Source organism: Hippocampus guttulatus, chromosome 3 (genome assembly GCF_054856545.1).
Source record: "Hippocampus guttulatus isolate MCC_2025c chromosome 3, RoL_Hgut_1.0, whole genome shotgun sequence".
Lineage (NCBI taxonomy): Eukaryota > Metazoa > Chordata > Actinopteri > Syngnathiformes > Syngnathidae > Hippocampus > Hippocampus guttulatus.
Genome location: NC_141263.1, coordinates 2279469 through 2297875, shown reverse-complemented (window position 1 = coordinate 2297875; position 18407 = coordinate 2279469). Strand labels below are relative to the sequence as shown.

The window sequence follows — 18407 nt, the reverse complement described above, 5'->3', positions numbered from 1 at the left end:
TGTCCCTCGGGGACTTCTGTGGGGAGTGTTTCGGGAGTATGGGGTACCCAACCCCCTTATATCGGCTGTTTATTACCACCGATTTCGCAGTTTGGTTCTCTGTTGTCAGCATTAACTCTGATTTGTTTCCAATGAGGGTTGGACTCTGCCAAGGCTGCTCTTTGTCACAGATTCTGTTCATCAACTTTATGGACAGAATTTTTGGTTCAGCCGAAGTGTTGAGAAGGTGGCATCTCTGCTTTTTGCAGATGATGTGGTACTGTTCGCTTCTTCAAGCCCCGTTCTCCATGTCTCACTGGGATTGGCTCACAGCCAAGTGTGAAGCAGTTGGGATAAATAATGAGCACCTCAAATCCAAGTTTAAGAATCTTGGAGTCATGTTCAGAAGTAAGGGCAGGATAGAGCAGTAGAACGACTGGTGGATCAGTGCAGCATCTGCTGTGATGCGAACTCTGCATCGATCTGTCGTGAGGAAGAAGGATCTGAGCCACAATGCAAAGTTCTCCATTTACCCCTCAATCTCCACTCCTACCCCCACATATGGTTACGAGGTGGGACTCATGATTGAAAGAATGACAATAAGAATACAAGTGGCTGAAATGAGTTACCTCCACAGGGTTACCAGGCTCCCCCTGAGAGAGAGGGTGAGAAGCTCGGTCATCAAGCAATGTCTGGGATCGCTCTAGGATCCCCCAGGAAGGGCTGGAAAAAGTAGCTGGGGAGTAGGGCAAAACTATTAGTTGCATTTGCAATATACGTAGTTGTGATTTGATAAAGCACAATATGTAATTGCAAAAGCTGCCGTTTAAATGATCATTATTGAGAGCGGATCGGAGGGCGAGAGGAAGCGTAGATGGGAGGGTTCACAGAAGGCAAAGCTAATGCTGCCACGCGAGCATTCAGCCATGCTAGCTTTCAGTGACGTTTCCGTCTCACGAGACATTTAGGCCAGTATCTAACACCTCATAAGGTAAAGAAAACTTCCCGTGTAAGGAAAAGAAATCCTCATCATGCTCGTGTGTTGTGTATTTTGTGATGTTTTGTTGCCATCGTATGTTGGAGCGGGTGTGTGAAGAAGTGTGTGTCTGAATGGCTGTCGAATGTGTGCCAACATATTAAGGGTTGACTTCGGTGTATGTGTCTCCGAAGTTTAGCACACAAACGGAGATGATCTTTTGCATCCCAAGTGGGTGTGGGAGGAAGTGTATGTCTGATGGCTGTCAATTGTTTGCCTGATAAAAGATGCCGGATTTTCTGAAAGCTCGAACAACAGCGCAAGCAGACACATTAGCCCAAGTGTCCACAATCCATTCACAGATTGCGGAATCACTTGCCTGCCGTAGATGTCCATTTCTCTCCATTACCATGGCAACCAAGGACAACAGTAAAACCCAACATCTGGCGCTCCATTGTGCGTATTGCTACCGTGCTGATCCACTTCTTCTCTACAGTGTGGTTCACTAGGATGTCAAAAGTGAGCGGCACCTCGTCCATGTTGGTGTTGTGGTTGGGCTAGCAATCGTTTTGTTGGATTTCAAAATGCAAAGTATTGTCCCTCATCACTTAGAGTAGTCCAAGCGAGGAACGTGAGGATTGGTTGAGAGAACAGTCAATAATGAAAACCAAGTGAGGCCGGCAGAGTGGCAGAATAAAGGATTAAAATCTCCAAGAAAGCGTCTTTATTTAATGTAATGCAGAATGTAACACTTTTCACTGCAGTAGGAGCGGAAATTGAATTTAGAGGCATTCAAGCCTCTGAGGATTGAGGTTTAACAACAAACAAACTTAACAGCGACAAAACAGAACTCCTCCTCGTCTGTACCAAATCCACCCCACACAAAGCCGACACAATTGATATCTCCACTGTGTCCCCCTCCCTTCATGTTAAGAGCCTGGGTGTCATCCTCGATAGCTCACTATCTTTCCAATCCCACATCAATAACATAACCTGGTCTGCATAATTCCACCTACGTAATATCAATTGTCTCTGTCTCTCTCTCACCCCTCACATTACTGCTATCCTTGTCCCCAGTCTCTTCACCTCCCGTATTGATTATTGCAATTCATTTCTTTTTGGTGCCCATCACAAATTCCTCCATAAACTTCAACTGGAATTCTTCAGCCCGGATCAGCACTAGATCATCCTCCGACAGCTCCACTGGCTCCCTGTAAAACTTAGAATAAACGAAACAATCCTTCTCTATACATTTAAAGCCATCCATAACCTTGCCCCCACTCTCTGTTTGATCTTCAAATTTCCATTCCCTCTCGTTCCCTCAGGTCCTCATCCTCCCTCCACTTCTGTGTACCCTCTGCCCGTCTCAGCAAGATGGGGTGCAGAGCTTTCAGCCGCTCTGCCCCCAAACTCTGGAACTCACGTCCACCCAACATCCGTAATATTGATTCTCGTTCCACCTTCAAATCCCATTTCAAAACCCACCTATTTGAAATTGCATACTCCATTTAGATTCATCTCTTCTTTCATTATTTGTAGCTTTATCTGTGGTTTTATTGTTTTGTTCTTGATTGTAAAGTATTTTTGAGCGTTTTGAAAGGTGCTTATAAATAAAAAGTTATTATTATTATTATTACCCACCGCAGCTTCCAGTTCCGGGTCGCTGCGCTGTGGTCGACGGGTCTACGCCCGGAACAGTTTTTCTTACTTTTCTTGCTTTTTCCTAGCTCCACAGGCCCGTGTTACCTCAGCGCGACTGTTGGAGCTATTAATTCCGCACTTTCCCCCTTCGATTATCTTTTTTCATTCATTCGTTAGCCCCGGTGCTAATGGCTAGCTAGTGCTACAGCTAGCGCCTCCAGCTCGCCCGGTGCTAATGGCGAGTGCTCCAAGCCAGTGCGAACGACAACAACACTGCACCTCCACACGAATATTGGCTCACCACAACTTGAGACTTACGCCAAATATGACCATCTACACGAGGGAACAGCTGCTGATTCTCAGAGACGTCCCGCTGCTGGTCCCCCCGCTCATCGTCAGGCTCCCCGACGCGATGTGGGTCCGCGGTGCGCAACTCAACTCGGCGGCCATTAGGACCCATAAGAAAAAAAACAGACGGCGCAAAAAAAAGAAGAGAGGACTCCGGGCAAGGCTGCAGCGCGAGGGCTGGAAACAGCGGGCACGACCAGCGATCATTCTCGCGAATGTCTGCTCGCTACGGAATAAGACTGACGAGCTCCAGCTTAAGGTAAACAGCTGTGACCAATACAGGCGCGCTTGCATTCTAGCGTTCACTGAGACCTGGCTCAGAAAAAGAAACTGTGCACCCCAGACATCGAGCTCCTTGCTGTGTCCTGCCGTCCTTTCACCTGCCCAGAGAATTTCCCCAACTCTTCTTCATCATCGTTTACATCCACCCCAGAGCCAAGCCCACCACGGCGACCAAACACATAAGATGCATCCTCAACAGACTGGAGCACCTTTCCCCCCGACTCTCCCAAATTCATCATGGGAGATTTCAACCACTGCCACCCAGAGAAATCCCTCAAAGGCTTCAACCAGTACATCACATGCACCACCCGCCAGGGGAAGACACTGGACAAATGCTACGGCTCCATCCCTGATGCATACAAGACCGCCACCCCCCCCCCCCCCCCCCCCCCCTCGGCTCTGCTGATCACCACACCATCCTGCTCCTCCCTGCCTACAGACCGGCCATAAGGAGAGTAGAGAAGGTCACCAAAACCATCAAACAGTGGACGCCCGGAGAGCATCACCGCCCTCCAGAGGTGCCTAGAGTCCACGGATTGGTGCAACCTTCTCTCCCCCTCCGACAACATCAATGTCCAGGTGGATATAGTCTGCTCATACATCCGCTTCTGTGAGGAAACCATCATCCCCTCCAAGACTGTCACCATCTTCCCCAACAACAAACCCTGGATCACCAAGGAGCTGAAGGAGCTCATCAACAGGAAGAAGCGCATCTTCCTGTTGATTCCGCACAGAGGACGTTGTGAGGGCCCTCAAGAGGACCAAGATCAACAGTGCACCAGGAGCCGACAATGTCAGTGGCCGAGTCCTCAAGTACTGCGCTGGCCAACTCGGGTGCGTTTTCCAGCTCTTATTCCAGTCCTCCATGAACACCGCCACCGTCCCTAAACTGTGGAAACACTCCACCATCACCCCCATTCCCAAGAACAATAACCCCAAGACCCTGAACGACCTCCGCCCTGTGGCCCTCACCTCCCACGTGATGAAAGCCATGGAGAGGATCGTCAAGCAGCACATCCTCACAAAGACCAGCTCACGCCTCGACCCCCTCTAATTTGCATACCAGGCAGGCAGAGGTGTCAATGATGCCAAAGCCTTCATCATTGACACCATCCACAAACATCTGGAATTCCTTAACACCCTGGCCAGGCCTCTGTTTGCTGACTTCTCCTCTGCCTTCAACACCCTGCAGCCTCACATCCTGGCACAGAGGCTCAAGCAGAACTTCTCCCTGAACAACTAACTCATCCTCTGGATCCTGGACTTCCTCACACACAGAACACAGAGAGTCAGGATCAACAACAACCTGTCTGACCTCCTCGCCACCTCCACTGGCTCCCCACAGGGCTGCGTGCTCTCGCCACTGCTCTTCATCCTTTACACGGATGAATGCAGGTCCTCACACCCCAACAGCCACCTGGTGAAGTTCGCTGACGACACTGTCCAAGTGTCTCTGCTCTCTGGCTCCACGCAACACCATGGTCCCACCCTGCAGCAGTTTGTCGAGTGGTGCGACGCCTCCCGGCTGGAACTGAACGTCGGCAAAGACCAAGGACATGCTGGTCCAGAAAACAGAGAGAGCTGGCCTCGACAATCCCCACCATCATCCAGGGGACTCCAGTGGAAACTGTATCCGAATACAAGTAGCTGGGGACCATCCTGGACAATAACCTGATGTTCTCCTCCAACACGAGGTGATCCTGAAAAAATGCCACCAGAGGATGTACCTGCTCAGGAAACTGAACTCCTTTTCTGTCAGCAGGAAACTCCTCCTGACTTTCTTCCAGGCATTCATAGAGTCCGTCCTCTCATTCTCTATGGCCTGCTGGTTCCACTCCCAAAGTCTGCAGGAGAAGAACCGCCTGGACAGCATCAGCAGCGTGTGCTCCAAGATCATCGGACTTCCCACTCGCTTTCTGACTGCAGTGTGTGAGCAGCAGGTCCGTGGTCTGGCTGCTCAGATCATGAAGGACCCCTCACATGCTCTCTTACCCACGTTCGAATGGCTGCCTTCCGGCCGCAGGCTGCAGTTCCCAGCTTGCAGGACAGCGAGGAGGAGATCCATCTTCGTCCCCCAGGCTGTTCTCCTCTTAAACTCTTATTCCAAGGAACCCTGACACCCCCTCCTCCCCACCATACAGACTCGCACACCCCATTGTGCAATACGGGTTTACGGTGCAATACTTTGACGTACAATACTGTTTTCAAAGTGTAATACTGTTTTCACTGTGCAATACTGTCTTTACTGTGTCCTTACTGTGCAATACTGCTCGATGTGCAATACTATTTTGTTGCTGGAACCACTACCTCAAGACCTCAAGTGCTAAGCCTACAGCCCTACTCTCATCCTGTTTTTCCTTTGCTCTGACTGTCTCTATAATAAGCCGCTCTCGCACAACTCTAATTGTCCCACGGGGATAAATAAAGTTTTCTGAATCTGAATCAATAATCACGAGCTTGTCAAGGAACAAATTAGGTCAACTGTACTGAAGCTTTAAAAGGACTTTTTGTCAACTCAAAAAAACTTGACTCTCTCTTCTTTTTCTTGGCCCTTAAACAGGCAAATAATGTCATATGGTATCAGCGATAATTACATTTTTGAATGGTAATGTTCAACTAACCGAAATTTCATCTTGGTTTACCAGTTTACCGTTTCATAATTGTAAAATTATACTTTTTCATTATTCGCCTCTTCCATTTACACCAGCTGAATCTGTTGAGGGAAATACATCAAGATGAACTTGGTCGCATATCTGAAGACCTGGAGGATGAACTGGGAGCTCGTACCAGTATGGACAAGAAACTAGCCGAATTACGAACTGAGGTAACAGCCGAACAGACTTTTTTGTTTTGTTTTGTTTGTTTTGATTTTAATTGATGTACACTCACTGTTGGATGCACATTGACTTAAGCCCCAGCTACTAAAATGATGAATATGGTATCCTTAGCTACTTCTTAAGGAACGAATACACCAAGCCAATGGTCGGCAAACATGGCCGACTGTCAGCCAACTGACACATTGGCCAACAAAAGGTACGTCAGGCCAGTTAACGTGCCCGCGGACATACCGCAACAGCTCAAGCCGAAGACACAGTCCTGGCATCTTTTGTGTATACCTGAGAAGAATTACCCCTCCATTTCACCGGTTGTAGTCAGTGTTCCTCATTCCAAGAAAAGGTAACAAGAATTTCTTTGATGGCGAAAGATCAAAAGCGTGAGCATAACCGCTTAATTTTCACTCTTGCTACCACAGACACAGGATGTTTGTTAAAGACAGTCGGCACTGGCACAGTCCTTGGTCATTTGCTTGTATAAATCGAAACATTGTGGTTGAGGCACAAGATGCTGTACCATTTGGGTGAAATCGTGGATACTTCAATGACTGACTCAAGAAGCCTGCCCCACATGTGTCAAGACCTGGGAGTAAATGAAACTGACAATTGTCACCCAGAATTTCCCTACATCATTCCAAATGTTGAAAGAACTTGTAAATCCACCCCTCCAGAGGCAAAACACCAACTAACGCAATTATATCGTCAGGGAATGTTTGATGGCCACGCTGTGCTTCTTGGCTACCAATTGGTGAGCTAAAGCTTTTGCTCGATCTAAAATTAAAACACAGTTTCATTTAGTGTATAAGCAACCTGCCTCAACTGGCGGACCGCGATCCACGACCGGACCGCCGACCTCCTCTGTCCGGACCCTCGGCAAATTGTATAAAATAATAATTTATAAAGTGATTTTTACGTTATACATTTTATATTTGTGGACTATAATCTGCGCATTACTGCAATCGCTTGTTAAAATTATCCATTGTATTTTTGCGTGCACGAACAGATGTATTGCAGAGGACCGCAGCAGCATGACTGTGTGTTGTATAATGTTTGACTAACTGGAGACCCTGGCTGGCGAGGGCCTCCAGTTAGGCGATAACAACGTGCTGATTGGCTCCTCTGAACTTAAGGTGTGCCCATACATAAGCGTCAGCACGCGTCTATCCCGATACACACGCATTCAAAATGGATGATTGTGTCAGGAAACAGACGCATGCGCGACGCCACATTGTGCTCACAGCTTCCGTCCAGGAGAGCAGCACACAGACAATTAGACAAGACGAATCGCGGGAGGTTTCGATTGTGTGCAGTTTTCCTCCCGTCTACCCGGGGATCTTTGCAGCTGTTTAACAGCAGAACACCGCAACATGGTAAATGAACATCACAATGGCGTCCTCAAATAATATTTGTATGCCTCAGACATTGCATTCACCTTTAGTGGAAGAACAGCACGATACTATACGATTTTAGTATATTAAAACCTTTTTTTGCTACGGAGACCTTGTCTGGTGTCTACACTTTTGGGATCCCAACTTTATTCGGTTCGCCCGAAACGTGACAGAATACTCCGACCAACATGGATCCCGTAGACACCAACAAGATTATGACCGCCTTGACCAGCCAAGGACAACTGGTGGGTCAGCAGGAACAAGCTCTCGCGGAACTCCGCGGAACGAACTCCCTGCTGGCTCATCGGCTCGAGAATTTGGGTTCACGAGTGGAGCAAAACGCTACCACAGGAGTACCATCCCCCCTGACCGTGGAGCGGGAACCAAATATTCCACACCCACCGCGTTATGGTGGTGAACCTGGGTTCGGTGGACAATTTCTTCACCAATGCTCGTTGGTGTTCGACCAACAACCATACACCTATGCAAAGGATAAAACCAAGGTGGCATTTATAATGAGTCTGTTGACTGGTCAGGCGGCGTCATGGGCGTTGGAAGTGAGCAATACCAAACCCGGGCTTCGGTCTTCCTTCCCTGATTTCGTGGCAGAGTTTCGACGGGTCTTCCACCATCCAGTTATGGGAAGAGAGGCCGAAGGTCGGTTATTAGATTATCGGCAAGGAAAGCAATCAGTGGCTGACTACTCTATTTCCTTTCGTATTTTGGCTGCCCGAAGTGGTTACGGGGACGCGCCCTTTGTGGATTGTTTCGTCGTGGTTTAAATTCATCCTTGAAAGATGAACTGGCTACCCGTGATGACAGCACTACCTTGGAGGAACTCATCAACCTGGCCATCTTACTGGACCATCGTATGCGGGAAAGACAGCGGGAATGCGGAAGCGAAGGGGGTCATGTTCGTTTTCCAGCCCCACATGCTGGAGGACGGTCTGCTTCCTATGAGTCATCGCGGTCATCCGGATCAGAGCATCACACCGGTACCGGGGCTGTCGTCGCAGAAGGGGAGCCTATGCAGCTGGTAGGAGGACGTTTGGGTCCGGAGGAATCCAGGTCAGGACTTCCCAGGGGACGAGAGCTGGACGGAATGTTGAGGTTATCAGGCAATCACGTCGAATATAGGAGGTTTTATCTGATGCGGTCCCGATCCGTACCATTAATCCTGGGGTTACCATGGCTAAGAACACATAATCCAGTCATCACATGGGAACGCCCCGCGATTGAGAATTGGAGTCCGTTTTGCTATGCTCACTGTTTGCAGTCTGCTGTAGAGGGCTTCCTCGTAATGATCCGCCTGAGTCCATTTGTTTAGATAAAGTCCCGAGCATCTACCATGATTTGCGAGTGTTTAGTAAAGACCGCGCTCAGTCCTTGCCGCCACACCGGCCATATGATTGTGCCATCGACTTGCTCGCTAACGCCCCTCTTCCGAGTTCTCGCTTGTATCAAGTTTCCCACACGCAACAAGAAGCATTGAGGGAGGACATCGACAGCTCACTCTCTGCTGGCCTTATTCGGCCATCTAGATCTCCTTTGGGGGCCGGGTTCTTCTTCATAGAAAAGAAAGACAAGTCACTACGTCCTTGTTTAGACTATCGGGGACTTAATGAGATCACCATCAAGAATAAATATCAGCTTCCGCTATTAGATTCCGCGTTTGCCCCTCTCCAATCTGCAACCATCTTCTCTAAACTTGATCTACGCAGTGCCTACCATTTGGTCCGCATTCGGGAGGGGGATGAATGGAAAACTGCATTCAAGACCCCACTGGGACATTTTGAGTCTTTGGTCATGCCTTTTGGGTTGACCAACGCACCCGCCGTTTTTCAGAGTCTTATTAATGACGTATTGAGAGATTTATTGAACGTGTTTTGCTTTGTTTACCTGTCAAGTCAAGTCAAGTAAACAGTATTTATAGAGCACTTTCAAACAGCCATCGCTGCATACAAAGTGCTGTACATGGAGCAATTTAACATGCACAATAAACAGTAAGACAAATCGGTAATAAAGGCGGTAGAAAGCACCAAACAGTAAAACCAAGAACAAATCTAAGTCATGTTGAGTCGAATGCCAAAGAATACAAGTGAGTTATGAGGAGGGTTTTGAAGATGGGCAGCGAGGAGGCTTGCCGAATGTTCAGTGGGAGGTCATTCCAGAGAGAGGGACCAGCAACAGAAAAGGCTCGATCCCCTCTGAGCCTCAGTTTAGTTCTTGGTACTTCTAATAAGGTCTGGTCCACAGACCTGAGGCGCCGGGCAGGTGTGTAGGGGCGGATGAGCTCAGAGAGGTAAGGTGGCGCGAGATTATTCAGAGATTTGAAAACAAATAAGAGGATCTTGAAAATAACTCTAAAATGAATGGGGAGCCAGTGAAGGGATGCCAGAGTAGGAGTTATGTGCTCCCTCTTACGAGTACCAGTCAAGAGGCGAGCAGCGGCATTCTGGACCAGCTGAAGGCGCTTAATGGAGGACTGGCTGACTACCTGGACGACATATTGATTTTTTTCTCGTACGCTTCAAGAGCACCAACACCATGTCAGGCTCGTCTCTTGGAAAATCGAGTCTTCATTAAAGCAGAGAAATGTGAGTTTCATGTGGAGTCAGTTACGTTTCTTGGTTTTGTTATTGAGAAGGGTCAGCTGAGAGCTGATTCCGCCAAGACTGCGGTGGTGGAGTGGCCTACACCCACCACTAGGAAACAGCTGCAACGTTTCTTGGGTTTCGCCAACTTCTACCGACGATTCATCAGAAACTATAGCCAGAGAACCCTTCCGTTAACCCGGTTGACCTCCGTCAAGGTCCCCTTTAGGTGGGACTCTGATGCTGACAATGCGTTTTCCGAGTTAAAGAAGGCTTTCACTAACCCCCCTGTTTTGCAACATCCTAACCCAGAAAATCCTTTTGTGGTAGAGGTGGACGCTTCAGAGACTGGAGTGGGGGCGGTATTGTCACAGCGTTCCCCAGTTGACCAGAGACTCCACCCTTGCGCCTTCTTCTCTCGTCGTCTCAGTCCAGCAGAAACCAACTATGACGTGGGAAATCGTGAACTGCTGGCCATCATTTCAGCTCTACAGGAATGGAGGCACTGGCTCGAGGGGACTAAGGAGCCCTTCACCGTGTACACCGACCACAAGAACCTCGCATACATTCGCTCTGCCAAGAGACTGAACTCACGTCAAGCCCGGTGGGCGCTACTACTTACGCGCTACAACTTTACACTCACCTATTGTCCAGGTTCCAAGAACATAAAACTAGATGCCCTATCACGTATCCATGACCCCACTGAGAGCAGCAGCGAACCAAGGAGCATTCTTCCGGACCACTGCATCTTGGGGGCGCTGAGGTGGGAGATCGAGCGTAAGATCCAGGAGGCCAAGACGGAACCCAAGTCCCGGCTGGCTGTCCCGCAGGGAAACTCTTTGTACCCCCACCTCTGCGTTCAGAGGTGTTGCAGTGGGGGCACTCGTCAAATGTGGCTTGCCATCCTGGGATGAACCGGACCTGGCATCTCGTCTCTCAGCGGTTTTGGTGGCCGCAGCTGCGGAAGGACATTCTAGATTTCGTCAAGGCCTGCTCCACCTGCGCCTGTAGTAAGGCCTCTCACCAGCCTCCGGCGGGGTTGCTTCAACCCCTTCCCATTCCACCTCGACCCTGGTCCCACATCTCCATGGACTTTGTGACTGGCCTCCCTCCTTCCCGGGGAAAGTCCGTCATTCTTACCATTGTGGACCGCTTCTCTAAATGAGCTCATTTCGTTCCTTTGTCCAAGTTGCCGTCTGCCCTGGAGACCGCTGACCTTCTCGTTAACCATGTCTTCCGGCTCCATGGGATTCCAGTGGACATTGTGTCGGACCGGGGTCCCCAATTCGTCTCCAGGGTGTGGAAGCGGTTCTGTCAGGCCATGGGCGCCACGGCAAGTCTATCGTCGGGTTACTACCCGCAGTCCAACGGACAGACAGAGTGCATGAACCAGGACCTGGAGGCGGCTCTACGTTGCGTGTGTCTCCATCGTCCCTCGTCATGGTCTGTTCACCTGCCCTAGGTGGAATATGCCCATAACACTCTCGTCTCGTCAGCCACAGGTTGGTCTCCTTTTATGTCTGCCTATGGCTATCATCCGCCGTTTTTTCCATCACAAGAAGGGCAGGTGGAGGTCCCGTCGGTGCAGCTTCATCTGAGACGGGCTCATCGCATGTGGAGGGAGACCAGGGCCGCGTTGTCTCGCACCGCCTCCAGGAACCGGATGATCGCGGATCGTCGTCGTCGCCCGGCGCTAGCCTATCAGGTGGGCCAGGAAGTGTGGCTGTCGACGAGGGATCTGCGTCTGGCCGGCACCTCGAGCAAGTTGGGGCCTCACTTCACGGGACCGTTCGTGGTGGAATCGATCGTCAGCCCGTCTCCGTCAAGCTCCGGTGGGCGGCCGGCACCTCGAGCAAGTTGGAGCCGCACTTCACGGGAACGTTCGTGGTGGAATCGATCGTCAGCCCGTCTCCGTCAAGCTCCGGCTGCCGCCCACCATGAAGGTCCTCCCCGTCTTCCACGTTTCCCTGCTTAAGCCGGTGGCCACCAGTCCCTTGGCTCCTCCTCCCACCTCGCCTCCTCCTCCGCGGATTATCGATGGTGACCCGGTGTACACGGTGCGGGAAATTTTGGACTCTCGGCGCAGGGGTAAGGGGTTCCAGTATCTGGTCGACTGGGAGGGCTACGGCCCGGAGAATCGGCAGTGGGTCCCCCCGCTCCTGGATCTTGGACCCGTCCCTTCTCCGTGCTTTCCACGCTGCGCACCCATCAAAGCTGGGTGATCCGCCAGGAGGCGTCCGTTGAGGGGGGGGGGGGGGGGGGTACTGTCACGGTTCTGTTTTCGGTCTGGCCAGCAGGTCGCATGAGCGGACTTCTGGTGCACACCTGCTGCCAATCTATGATTATGAGACTCTGTATTTAAGGACTCTTCTGCTGTGCACCTGTTGTCGGAGTATTGCTTTTGCCTTGCTGCTTCCTTGCTCATAGACTGTTTTGCTATAGACCTCGTCGTGTTTTGCGTTTTGAACTCTCCATACCAATGGTTTTGTAAATATGGTTTTTGTTTTGTGATTTGGCTTTCGCTTGCGTGTATTTGATACGTTGTTTTTTGTTTATCTTCGCGTTCCTTATTTTCCTCCCTTGCCTTTTGTGCAAGCGCTTTTTGTTATTCGTTTTGTGCCCTCTGGTCCTTGTTTTGACCAGCGCTTTATGTTACTTCTTTGTCGGTGCGATTTTAGTATATTAAAACCTTTTTTTGCTACGCAGACCTTGTCTGGTGCCTACACTTTTGGGATCCCAACTTTATTCGGTTTGCCCGAACCGTGACAACAACTTAACAAAATAAAAGAGTTCCTGTGCCTCAACACAATACCTCTCATTATTTGCTGTGTACTGGCAAAGTGAATAATTGTTATTTTCATGCACCCCATTATTGGTTGGTTGTGAGGAGTGTTGATTTGTTTCAGCTTGGCTTGACCATACTAAATGGGCATATAGCCCTGCTCCCCATGACCGCCGTGCATGGGACCGGACCTTGGAGTCTTAGTTTTGGTATGGGAACAACTGCACAAAAAAACCCCCAAATAAAGAAACCCATTTATCTCCAGGGATAAATAAAGAACTACTAAATTAAATTCCTAAATATCAGATTTTTTTCAGTTCTTGGACTGTGTAGACCAGGGGTGCCCAAACTTTTTGGACCTTAGATCGACTTTTGGATCAACCATCCTCCCGGGATCACCCCTTACTGCGAACGTGCACGCACGCCCGCACACACACACACACACACACACACACACACGCATGCCATGATGAGAAACAGCCTGACACGGAGGCATGCGATGCACTTTTGCAGCCTGTTAACTATTGTAGCTCACACGTACCATTTTAAAGTGCTGCCCTGGGCCCTCTAGATTCCTATTCTTTGCCCGTGCCCTCGGTGTATTGTACACAAAGCAAACTCTGAATGAGAATAATGATGATAAAAGATATAGCGCAACAGGTCTGATCACAAGCTGCAATTGCAGACTGCTGAGCGCTAACAACTTCCAGTGACGTAATCACGCGCCACCGTAGGTTAATGATTTACTTGCTTTATTTATTTTTTTTTTAATATTTTTTTGTGAAAATGAGACTGATAGGATGATTAGGGTGCAGCGTACATTAACACAACAACTATATTACTAACATGTACAAAGACACACAAATGTTTTTTTTTTCTCCTCTACACCGCTCGGATCTACTTGGGACCTGTCCTAGATCTACCGGTCGATCAGGATCGACGTAATGGGTACCCCTCGTGTAGACGAAGAACAAAATGTTGCTTACAGATTCTGAGCTTGGTGCAACTTCCAAACTGCCTCAGTGTTCTGGATGGGAAACATGACTATTCACCACCCACAAGGAACTGGATCAACATTCTCCAATCACAAGCACGCATTCTCCATCCATTTTATCTAAAATAAAATCTGTTCTTATTAAACTCACAACAGTGTGTCATATGAAAGGACTAAAACCATACCTTGCAAGACTTGTTTTTTCTTGTTTATCATAATAACAAAGAAATAAAATAGAAGTCACATTTTGTAATCTTGAGCATAATCTTTCATTGTTTGAGGTATTCCTTTAAAGGTCTCCACACCTCTTAATGCTTGCGCTTTACCCTTAATAACAGTGCATAAGTTAACTTTTCCAGTATGACACATACTGCCATTTCTTTGAACCAGGACTTTATGGAAGACACATCAATCTTCCTCCAACACAATGTAACTATTCTCTTGGCCTGCAGGAGGACAATGTAAATCAAAGTCTTGTACTTTCTTTTTCTGTTTCGTTCATCATGCATGGGTGTGCGCTCGCTCGTGCCTGAGCGTATGCGTACACATGCAGTCACGGCTCGATCGCGGGAGGTTGTTTTACTTGAAAAGTAGATCTTCGGTCAAAAAAGGTTGGGCAACCCTGATTTAATGTGTTCCATTAACCTGCCATGCATATTTTTGGAATGTGGGAGGAAACCGGAGTACCCGGAGAAACCCTACGCAGGCATCGGGAGAGCATGCAAACTCCACTGTGAACTGTTAGGCGGACATTTTCCTGATGTCCATGTCCAAGAAAGCCGCACGAACAGGGATGCCTAGGGAGTAGAATCTGGGGTGTAACTGGGCTTTTTTTGAGGATGGACCGATTTGGGTGGGTACTACCTAGCACTGATTCACATGAAATCAAATGGGGCCATGTTTCAGTTTCGAAGCACGCCATTCTAAATTGTGACTGTGCGGAGCAGAAGAGTCCTCGATTTTCCATGGTGTATTTGAACACAGCAAAGTCCCACACTAAAGTTATGAGCTATGCAGGCCTTCACATACTCGAAAAATCAATTTCTGGGTCTGGAAGTGAGCAAGATTTGCCTGCCACCAGGCCAAATAAATGCTCTTGATCAAGTAGATTGAAGCATTATTTGGTTCAGCATGGCAGGGTGCGCCGCCGGCCACGTCGTCCATTTTTATCAGTGGTGGACCCCCTGCTATTCGTGGATGATGATAAGGACTTGATATGTTTGATTTTTATAAAATAATGTTAAGTAAAATCTCTGTGGCTATCAGATGGAGAAGTTGCAGGTGGAGAATGCAGCCGAATGGGGGCGCAGAGAGCGCTTGGAGACAGAGAAACTGGCATTGGAGAGGGACAACAAGAAGCTGCGGGCTCAGACTGAAGACTTGGAAGAACAGATAGCTAAGAAACGCCGCCAGGCTGCAACAGCAATCGACACAGACCTCAAGGCCATGCAGACAGAGTTGTTTGACAAAAACAAGGTAAAAAAAAAAGTCTGTTTACACATTTCTCTTTCAAGCGAATTTGATTTTGTGTTTTCCAATTTGCTTCCGTCAACAAAAGAATTATCCATCCATCCATCCATTTTCCGAACCGCTTGATCCTCACTAGGGTCGCGGGGGGTGCTGGAGCCTATCCCAGCCGTCTTCGGGCAGTAGGCGGGGACACCCTGAATCAGTTGCCAGCCAATCGCAGGGCACACAGAGACGAACAACCATTCACGCCCACACTCACACCTAGGGACAATTTAGAGCGTCCAATCAGCCTGCCATGCATGTTTTTGGAATGTGGGAGGAAACCGGAGCACCCGGAGAAAACCCACGCAGGCCTGGGGAGAACATGCAAACTCCACACAGGGAGGCCGGAGCTGGAATTGAACCCGGTACCTCTGCACTGTGAAGCCGACGTGCTAACCACTGGACCACCGGGCCGCCCACAAAAGAATTACAGATTATAAATTAAATTGTACAGTGGTACCTCTACTTACAAAATGAACATGTTCATGAGCCTGCAGACGTAATAACAGATTATGTCTCCTTCTGCATGCACATTATCCCTCAAAAACGGTAAAAATATATGCAAACAATAAGCCGTATATTATGAAGGAAGTTATTGAATGCATAAGAAGGAAGAAAAGAGCCCATAGGCTCGGTGACACCGCTGGGCTGAAGTTGGCCCAGAAGGATCTCAACCGACAACGAGAGCAGCACAGTCTAAACCAAAGCTAGGCAAACTACGGCCCACGGGCCGAATCCGGCCCGTTGGTCTTTTTAATCCGGCCCGGGGGGGGGGGATCTTTTCGACCACCTAGGACCCATGTATCGCTCTACTTCTACTGGTCTGATCACAACCCATCTGCAGCAATGCACAGGCTAAAATAGGTCATCAACAACACTGTTGTCATTTAAAAAAGGAAGAAAAGAGCCCATAGGCTAGGTGACACCGCTGGGCTGAAGTTGGCCCAGAAGGATCTCAACCGACAACGAGAGCAGCACAGTCTAAACCAAAGCTAGGCAAACTATATTAATACCGTACTTTCATGCTTTTGTTCTGTTGATGTTTGATATGGACTGTCAACAAATGCATTTTTTTTTTTTTAATGTACCATAGCTCGTGCTGACCTGGCCCTTCTGTCAAATTTTAAAAGTCAATACGGCCCCCGAGCCAAAAAGTTTGCCCACCCCTGGTCTAAACACAGGGATGAGATTTTTCCGCTTTTTGGCGGAATTCCGCTTTTTTTCCAGTCGAAATGGACCTATTTTATATTGTTCCAAATCCGTAAAAAGAATTCTGGGGGAGAGGCTTGTAATGTTTACAAATAACTTTTGCAAGCATCCATTTTGAATCCCGTTTTTTATCGCAGAGTGTTAGTTTGTCGTTACATCCTATATGGGCTAAAACCAATGTCTTACTAGTTGTGATTGGTCGCTATATCGGCAAACGCAAATCACAACCAATCCGTGTTCGCCTTCCTAAACCCCTTTCTCGCGAATGCCGAATGTGATCAAGACTCGTGACGAAGCTAAAGTGCGTCAGATAGATGCGGATCTGAAAACCACGTTTCGATGGGACTGGTTGGATAGAAAGCTGACGGTGTCCCCAGTAGGAAACAGTAAAGAGTGCTTGTGTCGGATTTCATGAAAAAGCTCGATGTCGCCGGTAAAGCTCTGTGTACAGTGTGTGACGATGTCATTCTATACTGATCGAGAGGATGGAAAGCTTTACAGAGTCACGCAACCTCGGTGAAACACCGAAAATAGACATTTCTACTGAAAAGTAACTACTCGATCTCAAGCGCTTTTCGGCAGCCTGGAGCATGTGTAAAAACAAGAGGAGTTGGCTAAAAAGAGAGTGGAAAAAGACAGAGAGGACCAATAAGCTTTTAGCGCTTGCTAAAAAGCTTAAAATGAAGAGAAAATCAAGTATTCTACCTTATGAAACTGTATATTGTTGTATATACTGTAAATAGACATTCACTTTATATAATAAAATACATTCATAACCCATATATAGTAAACAGTGTGGGACTTCACTCTCACTGTATGAGGTAAGAATCAACAGCTTTTTATCACATTTACACAGCACTTTATGAATACAAGTAATGAACAAATCTTAAATATGGCAGGGAATGTGTTTCCTTTTTTAGTTTTGATTTTGAGCAGCAAATTTGAAGTTACATGTTGGTGCTCACCAGGAATGCATAAGCAAAATTGCACAAATTTTCACTTGAAAGAATAGTGAACAATCTTGGGATTTTTTTCTGTTTAAGTTTCAAATAGTGTGTGAATTGAATACACTTCATCTTCAGCATGTTTAGTGCCACTTTTGTAAGTGGCCCCGCCACCCATCCCGGCCACGACCCCTTCCGCTTTTTTCATCACTCGCCACTCTCATCCCTGAAACACAAAGAGTGGGCAGAGCAAGCCCTGTCTAATTCAAACGCAAAGAGATTGCGGGACTCAATTTGCACCATGACAAACATGGGCACTAGGAAGAAGCCCCTGTCGGCTCACGATGAGAAAGTGAGGGCAAGGGAGCTAAATGATTTCTACATGCGTTTTGAAGTTGACACTTCCAAAGAGTGTACTGAATTGCGGCGCAATCTGCAGTTGTTGATTTTAATAAGAGGGTGTTAATCGACTCAGCTAATGTTACCCAGGTTTTTAAATCACTGTGTGTAAACAAAGCCACACGACCAGACAATATGTCTGCTTATTTATTAAAAACTTTCGCTGAGGAACGAACACCGGCCTGGCATCCTCTCTTCCAGCTGTGTGTAGACACAGAGGTGTTGTGGCTCTGGAAGAAATCGATTATAATTCTGGTTCCTAAAAAACTCTGTCCACAGGATGACAACGATTATAGACCAGTGATCTTAACCTCCAATGTGATGAAAGGGTTAGAGAAGATCATTGTAGAGAAACTATGCAAGGAGGTGGAAACTACAATGTATCAATATCAATTTGCCTACACTAAAAATTGTAGTACGAGTGATGCCGTGTCTACTATTCGGCACTTTCTTTTGAGGCATCTTGAGAGTAGGGTGGCATATGCCAGACTGCTATTTAGGAACTTTAGCTCAGCTGACCTGACA

General features: G+C 48.0%; 1 protein-coding gene across 4 annotated transcripts in view; it reads left to right on the top strand.

The window, feature by feature from the left end:
• ccdc102a (coiled-coil domain containing 102A) overlaps positions 1 to 18407 on the top strand; it is a 76322-nt gene that overhangs the window by 36122 nt on the left and 21793 nt on the right. For 3 of the 4 annotated variants that reach the window (XM_086106202.1, XM_086106205.1, XM_086106203.1), the window contains exons 6-7: positions 5934 to 6050; positions 15085 to 15294. In XM_086106202.1, the coding sequence (XP_085962328.1) occupies positions 5934 to 6050; positions 15085 to 15294 (327 nt within the window). The remainder of the gene's footprint in view (positions 1 to 5933; positions 6051 to 15084; positions 15295 to 18407) is intronic. The other variant, XM_086106204.1, reaches the window with a different exon arrangement.